The sequence below is a fragment of the Anopheles nili genome, chromosome 2 (genome assembly GCF_943737925.1).
Source record: "Anopheles nili chromosome 2, idAnoNiliSN_F5_01, whole genome shotgun sequence".
Classification (NCBI taxonomy): Eukaryota; Metazoa; Arthropoda; class Insecta; order Diptera; family Culicidae; genus Anopheles; species Anopheles nili.
The window spans coordinates 39,567,501-39,576,371 of NC_071291.1; the positions used below are offsets into that span (position 1 = coordinate 39,567,501).

The window sequence follows — 8,871 nt, forward strand, 5'->3', positions numbered from 1 at the left end:
TTTGTCGCGAATGTTTTTGCTTCTTTTGTTGGTATTCAGTATATATTTTGCAAATTTGTGATAACTTTTGGACTCTAGAAGCATGTCTGCCTTGTTGAAACGTAGCCGGTATTAAATTTAGAGAATAGATTCGGTTTCAATTTGTACATGCTATGCCAATTTTAATTATTTAAGCAAATATGAATTGTATATTCATTGCATAAACGGAAAAAGGCAGGTTTGCTAATATTTATTCAGCGCAGGTTGTGGTTGTTCTGATAAAATCTGTGTTGAACAAGAACAATGGTTTGCAGAAATGTAACTGCAACATAAAATCGATTCAATCAGAACGACGAGATTTAATAAGCATGGATTTCTACAAAACCTCCAGCAACGAATGTTAAAGATCGGTAGTATTGTTGCTTATCGCATAAAATATGTTCCTTATTGCATAATGTACAAGAACAGCGGAGAGAAAGTTTTGAATAAATCATCATTTAAACGAAATTCCTGCACAAAAGCAACACGAGAACAGCGCACCAGCATAGCGGTAGCATTTCTCACGACTTGATTCATATTGTTCTTAGAGAACATTAATCGAAACGGAGAAAAGGTCAGAACATCCCTCATTTCATGAAATTTCCACACAAAAAGCAAGAGCAGAGTTCCCTAACAGATCGATAACCGAGCCGAATCAACAAAGTGTGAGGATTTTAGATGTAATTCATGATTCGCCACACACCGGCGACCGTTCGGATGTTTTTATCTACAGCTAACATCAACAACCCGGTTTCTGATGCTCTAAACGGAATGTGTATACAATTTTTGTTGCAACAATCGAGTCATTGACAAAGCACTTTACCACGAAGGCGCTACTACTACGGTTGAACCGGATGGTTCCGTTCCGCTTATTCGGTGGTGCTCACCGTAATCGTTTTACCCTTCGGATCATCGAAACGATCCATCGTGCGGATATCCATCATCCAGCTTACACCGTACGAGCCGATGATGAGGAAGATTAGCACCAGGAACAACCCGGACAAGATACCACCGCTGGTAAATCCGACGCAATACCACGCGTCACCAAACTTTTCCGTCGTTTCCGACACGCCTGGGAAGAACGGCTGAAGCTGCACCTCTTCGAAGACGATCTTATTGGCCAGATCGAGCGAGTAGTATTCCCACGAATTGCACCGGTATGAGAAGTGCTGGTTCACGTGCACCCGATGGCGCAGGTAGTACTCCTGATTGTTAAACCACACGCCCTTGATTTCCCACGAGCCCTGGGTGTGCAGGAAGAACAGATCCACCTTTGCTCCGGCACCAGTCAGGCTGATCTGCATCGAAGGTCCCTGGGCATCGAGGGTGGTGTTATCGACCTTCACCGCATCGGTTAGCTTAGCGGAAGTCAGCTGTTCAGGTGCCGCGTCCGCGGGACCGTACTGGAACTTCTCGTACGTCATCAGGAAGACCTCATTTTTCAGTATATCCGGCGTGGGTTCCGGTTCCTCGGTTTGACGCGTCTTGCGAACCAAGCGGGAATAGCTGAACGACGGTGTTTTGCCGGTGTAGATCGCCACGATGTTGGGGTACTCGTTGCGCAGACGGTTGTACAGGGCATCGATGAGCGCATCATGTGACGCAAAGTCACCGTTTGAGAGGTTTACGACCACGACTCCTCCCGCCTGCGGCACAATCTTCTCGCTGAGCGATCCATCAGACAGCAGCTGGACACTCTGGGCGTTTGAGCCTTCCAGCGCGCTGAGCGGTTCCTCGACACTGGGCAGGTACGACTTGCGTTCCAGTTGCTGCAAGTTTTTAAAGCACGTCTGCGTCTTCAGCCTGCACTGGCTGAGATCTTCCGCGGAGAGGCGATCTTCGGCAAACACGATCGTGAAGGTTTTCTCGTCTATTTGAGCATCAACCAGCGCTGCAAATTCGGAGCTCGTGTACCGGCTGAGGGCTGGAACATACGTAACACTGAAAAGAGCAAAATGGTTCGAGCACGTCGTCATGTGAAACTTGCAGCAATTATTTACAAAACGGCCTTGGCGCTACTTACGAGGGTTTACCCCAGACGAAAACAGGAACACTGTCAGCGTTCGCTCCACCGTAAACGGTGAAAGCCAGGAAGAGGACAACGGAAACTCCCAACTTGCCCATCTTTGCTTTGTGGATCGTCAGCTGCTCGGACAGTCGCTTTTACGTGCGATCACGTTACGGAATTATTACAAACGCCTTGTTTCGCGAGACGAATCACCTGACCACGGTCAGCAGGGTACGAGCGAATTGACGTGAGTCAACAAACAAAATGACAGCTCCTTTTTGACAGCATGTGCCTTGAACGGTAGGCAGAATGGATGAAGTTTAAAAAAATGTCACAATTCAAGAATGTTAAAAACAATCGATAAAAATACCAAAGATCAAACAGAAAAAGAATCTCAAACTTAAAAATCTATTCTACATGCCAATAGCTATACTAATTAGTATTACAATATCGAAATTCACAAATGGATAAAAAACGAACCTTACAACAGTCGAAACCGTTTAAAATGTTCCATTTGCATTACAAAGATTTAAAAAATTATAAAGACGGTAATGATTAATTGAATGAGACGACGAATAAATTTACATGATAGAATGCGGAGCGTAGTCTTAGACAATATAATCTTATTGAAATAACGCATTCGTTTTATGATAAATTTGTTTGCTCTGATTTATGTTGTATAACATACGACAAGTTAACTCGCAGAAGAATAAGTTACTTTGCGGTGAAATTTACTTAAAATTGATTGAAAATCACTCAAACTGGAATGAGATACAGTAATTTAATTAAAGTATGGTCAGTTTGCCTTACCATTGTACTGCTAACAACCTTGATTTCCTACCTCAATGAAAACTCGTTTCTTGCTCTGGAATCTCCTGCACTAGACTGCAATGGTTAGAAATGGTTAGAATGCCCTTTCTATACCACTTAAGTCGCCATCTATAAGTTCTATACTCAGTCCTTTTGTTATCGCAAATAAGTTTCTTTCGTCGGTTCCAGTCACTCCGATGATTGCTTTGCTTCCCACGAAGTGAAGGGCACACCGCGATGTCAATCTGCAGCAACTTTTATCAGCTTGTTGACCTGAATCGGATCCATTTGATCGTGTCCACAATGTTGCAATTACCGAGTTTGCATTCTCCAGCAGCTGAGCATGGGATTTGTTATCGTGAAACGTTAATTCAATGCTATTAAGCATATGCTATGGAAATTTGGTTGTTCAGCAGTACTTCACATTTGCATTGCATCGAATCGTTTATAACGATAATGAGAAGTTTATCTGTGGAGAAGAAAACGCTCAAAAGCCCGCATTTGCGTCCCCGAGTCAGCTCGGCGACGTGAAAGCTCAGCCACGTTTTGATTGAAATTCATTACCCGTCCATCCAGTGGCCGTGTTAGAAGAGGCAAAATTAATAATCCTAATGGGCTTGTTGAGCGGCTCGCGATGCTTTGAATTTACTTTATTAACGACGAAACAGATCACCGCTCGACTGCGGCAATATTCTAATGCGGCTAAGCGGCCGGGCACTTTTCGAACGAATGATAATCGCCCATCAGGCGTCCCCAGAGTGGTCAAAATGTAACGAAAAATTATGTGCCACCCGGCGCCGAGGGAAGGAACATCCCGATTCGTCCCTTCGGCCGAACGGACAGCGGCACAAAGGTGAGAAATTGCTGTCGTCTTGCAAGCGTCCCGGTAGCGATGGAAAACGCGCACCGTTGCTGGCGAATGAAAATGGCGCAAAGTGAATTAAAGAAACAGACCGCGGTGAAGGGAGAGTTGAAAAATTAGCAAGAAGAGAAAATTGCACAACACGACTGCGACGCGTTTCGTTTCACGCTAATGAAAGGCAAATCATCCATCACAATTTTCGGATGCAAATGACTGGGCTCGGTTGGAATTAAGCGTAGCGCAATGATTACAAATGCTGGGATCCAAACGACCTTCTGTGTTCTGAACGGGAAGAAAAAATAACGAAAAGGTTCCACTAAAGGTACAAAAGACACTCATGCACCACGTTGTTAGCGTTGTGTCGTGTTTTATAGTGTGTCGTCACTGGAAACGGGCTTTTCTGAGCTTGAAATGTACGTGACCCCTAACTCACTGCACGGAAAGATGAAGCTATTTCTGTACCCAAGCATTTCAACCAACCCAGCGACTCCAGCAGTTGGTTATTGGCATGTTTTTGTTACGCGAAAACCCAAGCGCACCAACCAGTTGACGAAGGAAGCTTCGAGTGCCGTGCGGTGCAATCCTTAAAGCTGCTTATTGCACACCATTCACGTGGAAATGAAAGTTTAAATAAGCCAATCGGATACTATCTCCCGTTGGCTGCTGTTGCCTTCCCGACGCGTTTCTTCCGGTTTGGCGGCATGATTGTACCGCTTTCCAAAGGCACACATCCTCGTTAACGTCGTTATGGGATTTCGTCTATTCTTGAGTTTTTTTTTTAAATTGAATATGTCACTTTGACCTTCCGACTAGTTCCACGATGCAGCTCGGTGTGTCACGGTGTTCAGAGCCCGAAATGCGGTGGCGCACACATTTGCACAGATGCAATTTAGCTCCGGTAACTTCTTTAATCGATTGCTCCGGAACTCTGCTCCAATACCACACAACACAACTACCGACGCGGTCTTTTTCGCAGCCACAATCGTGTGGCGCAGCACAAGGAGGGAAAGTTTCCAAAGCAAATCAAACCGTAACCCATTGCATCTACCTCGGTGCATCTTGCAACGCTTTAAGACCGAAATGAGAGCTTCGCACACGCTTAAGATGCATCCGGGCCCGGAACCGAGAGCACGGCGAAACCCGGACCGACGCTAAATCAAGCAGACACCTTCGGCCGGAACTCCGGGAGGAAAGTGGGCCGCGTGGGCGTGCGGTTGATGAACGTTTTAATAAATCTAATATGGTGCCTTGTTAGCCGTGACGGTTCAATTTAGTTATCTTATCAGCGTTCAATTATTGGCGATGATCTGTCAGTGAAAAACGAGGCAATACGAAGCGATGGGACGAGTTTGCCGGCCACATATAGGGCGCTTGCATCGGGTAGGTGTACCAACAGCAGCACCACCAAGGAGCGGTGCATCAACGCGAGCGCAAAAGGGCAGACGCGTGGAACGGGCTCGGGCTCGGGCTGGAAACATATGCAGATATCTATCAGTTTACGGTTAGATAGCTCATTTAATCGAATTACCGCGCTCCAATAGCGCTGCCACGGTGGTCTCTAATCTCGTTCATCGCCAAAGCCCTGACACCGGGAAGGAGTTCCGCGAAGAGCGCACTGTTTGCGAACACCTTGCGGGAAAGATTTTTCTTGCACTCCGTATCGGAAGTTTCGATTCAGTATGTTCGGTAAATTTTGATCAAGATGCGATTCGATCAAAGCGGATGATTGCAAAGGTGAGGGTGCTAGTTTGATACTTGCAGTAGAAAAGTTACCGGTAGCATTGACGGTAGCTAAAGTTGTACTTTCTTCACATAAAGTTTCGCTCTTTTACTCTTCAAATCTTCTTAACCCACAATCACCTATTCATTACTGTTTCTAACTACATCCCGAGAATATATCTTATGACAGTTTTTTGGGTGCCAGTCGCAGCTACATGCATAATCGAACAAGCCGCCATATCCGATAAATCCGATAAGCATTATCTAATGAAATTCACCGTACTACTCACCCGATCATTTGCATCAATATCCCATTCCAAATAGCAGCTAAAAGGCACCGTAAACGAGAGCAAAGCTCCCAATCAAGCACGACGCAAAAGAACAAAAAAAAACAGTTCACATTGAGCATGCAACCGCTCCGAACGACGCACTTATAACGTGATTTTTTTTAATCTATGGAAAACTTACCCCATGCTTTTTAAGCCCGGTGGAATATGACGTGCCTCGAGCGTTCGGTAACCAGGCGAGGGCCATTATTGACAGTTGGCGAAGCATGCTTAGATAATGCGTTCGTTCCGGCAACCGGAAGCTGGAGTGTTTGCTAAGAAGCTTACTATTGAATTTCGATCACACATGACGGTTCCGATCTGATCTGGTGGACGGATTGCGGCGATTCAGGCAGCTAGCGGTGCGAAAAGTGTGGAAAATTAGGAACCGCAAACCACCGCCAGCTTAATCTTTCACCCGAGCACGAGCACTCAGGATGGGACCGGACAAATTTATTCATCAGCCTTGCTGGAGAATCTGCTTCTGGCGTCTCGACACCATCGGCCGTGGTTTTACGGGATAGTAATAGTAATACCCTTGGCCACAGGCGGATGCATAAATTCATCATTTTGTCACATTCTGAGGCGAAATCGAATCCCGGGATTACAGCCAAAGGCTGGGCGGGTTCAAAGTGTGCCAGCTTTACTTCGTTCGACCATTTTTCCCCGCTCGGTAATGATCTTCCGGGCAACCGGTCGAAGAGAAGAAGCCGTGCTCGTGACATCGTAGGTCATTAATGGAGCGACCCATTTTGGAGTCGCGGATAAAGAAGACAAACAGAAGATTCGACCACTTTTCGTGTCGGAGTAAGCCCTGTACGTGTGCAAACGACCATTCGGTTCCCAAACATCACGGGCTTTTTATCCTTATTTTGCATCTACCGATCCGCCGAATGCAAATGCTAAAAGGAAATATTAATAAAACCCATCGCGTTAAATGAACATTCTGTTAATTCAATGTAATTTCAATGTAATCAGGAACGTTAAACGATAAAACAAGCCGTTTTCATGTGGTGTAGAAAAATTCATTGCAAATATCGTTTCACAATATTTGCGGTATGCTATTTGCACAGCGTAATTATCCAGCGCATTTGTTGGCACGGTACCTTAATTACAACCGGTGGGCGAGAATTTTGTGCATTTTACGTTCCCTCGATGCAATCCGTATAATAAAGTGGTAGTCCGATAACGATGGATAAGGATTATGAATGGCCTGCAATATTAACCCGATTGGTGTATTTGTTTGTCCGAAGCTTTTTTCTCAACTCAAACATTGTGTATACATAAAATTTTTCAAAAGCAAGCTTTCAAACAATCGTGAATTTTCAATTATTTGAGCACAATTATTTCATAATAAGTTTGGTTAAAAATGTCAAAGCATTTTTAGATGTTTTATGATTTAGATCCGGTGGTTTTTTTTCGCTGTATTGTCTTTACTTATTTTGCAATGTTTATAAAGCTACATATATTATACTGGGCTATGATCTAGTTTTGGGCCCACAAAATAAAACAGCTCTTGATTGTTTTCTCTTTTACGGTAAATTATCTTCTCGAATGATGTTTTCTCAGCTGGAGATTCGTACGCTAGGTTTAATTTGGATTAGAAAAAAAATCCTTTATACGATTATTCGGTAGTGAAATCGTATAAAGGATTTTTTTTCTAACGCAAATTAAACCTAGCGTACGAATCTCCAACTGAGAAAGCAACACTTGTGAAGATAATTTACCCAGAGAAGTAGCTCGTTCTACTCGGGTTTTAAATCGTAGAAGTACAGTTTTTATCACGGGAACAAATCCTTTTTTCCGCTCTTTTTTTGATGCCACAGGCTTAAGTTTCCACTCGGTTCTGTGAGGATGCGTGGAAAAGAAAAAGCTATTGTTAGTCATACAATTAACTGCCCATAATAAGCATGCGGCTTGTTCTATCACACTATACACTATTTGAGTGGTCATGTTTGAATCGGAATACAATTTCCACAAGCCAAAACATTGCGACAACGAGCCAATTAGTTCGATGGCAATATATTCGACTACTGAGTCAGAAAATTCTGGCGTTCAAAGAAAGGTTAAAGAGGATTTCAGACGCATAACCGAATACCACCAGTGAAAAGCCCTCTCTTCAATGCTTAAGAAACAATGTATGCTGACCGCCACACTGCGGCAATGTCTTACAAAAATTAGTCAATTTTCTTCACTCCCAGCAGGGCTAGGGGACCCAGAGCAGCCACCATCACAAAGGTAAGAAATCGTACGACTTAAGCCAACTGAAACTCTAACGGCACCGTAGAGCTCCCGAAAACCAAAGAAGTTTTCTCGCCGAGCATATTTGCTGACCGAATACAACACATGGGACTTTTGCCAAACTAGCCGCAGATGGATGAATGCTGGCAGCGTATCGTTCGTGTTGGAGGTATGATAACCACTTTGCAGCTAAAATTCGGCCAGTCCTCGAGGCGCGAGATCGTACCGAGCTTCGACATTGCACAGTTGACGAATGGAATGAATGTTTCAATAGCGTTAGGATGTTGATATTTTTTTCGTGTTATTTGTATTTAAGTTCACAGTTTACTTTCACAAAATAATGCACACTCATCGAATTAGGTGCGAAATGATGAACAAATTTGCTCATATTCATTTGAATTTTCATCTGCGCTAGGTAGCATGTTTATTAGTATTAAACGTTCACTAGGCTTAAACAAATGCACGCACAGATGGACATGGAAAACGAGATGGAAAACGAGTGTAATTATTATGGCCACCATGAAATATATTTTGGCCAAACGCTGCCACGCGAATTCTGGCGATGAGATTCGCTATCCACAGTACGCAGCATTCGTCATCATATCCATCGTGGTTTGGTCGTTAGATTTAATTTCGTCGTGAATTAAGCAACTAATGCCAAACGATCGCACCGGGCAAGGGTGTGCTCAAGCCAGGAAGCAAATCCTGGACGGACTGCAAACGTGCGAAGGTGCCAACCAGCGCTAGGGCCAGATGCAAGCATATCTACATTGAAAAAAAAAAAGAAAAATAAAATAAACCAACCGCGCACACCGACCGTGCGGGGCAAAGAATGGACGAGACAACGAACGTGTCCTTGTAGCGCTTCCGGTGATTATCCTTGCCAG

At 44.2% G+C, this 8,871-nt stretch overlaps 1 protein-coding gene across 1 annotated transcript; it reads right to left on the minus strand.

Moving 5' to 3' along the window:
• Positions 1–775: 775 nt before the first annotated feature.
• Positions 776–2,212, minus strand: LOC128730738 (V-type proton ATPase subunit S1). The gene is made up of 2 exons (XM_053823817.1): positions 2,042–2,212; positions 776–1,959 (listed from the first exon to the last, which is right to left on the minus strand). Exons 1-2 carry the CDS (start codon positions 2,140–2,142, stop codon positions 888–890), a joined length of 1,173 nt encoding a protein of 390 aa, XP_053679792.1. The 5' UTR covers positions 2,143–2,212; the 3' UTR covers positions 776–887.
• Between the last annotated feature and the right edge of the window lie 6,659 nt (positions 2,213–8,871).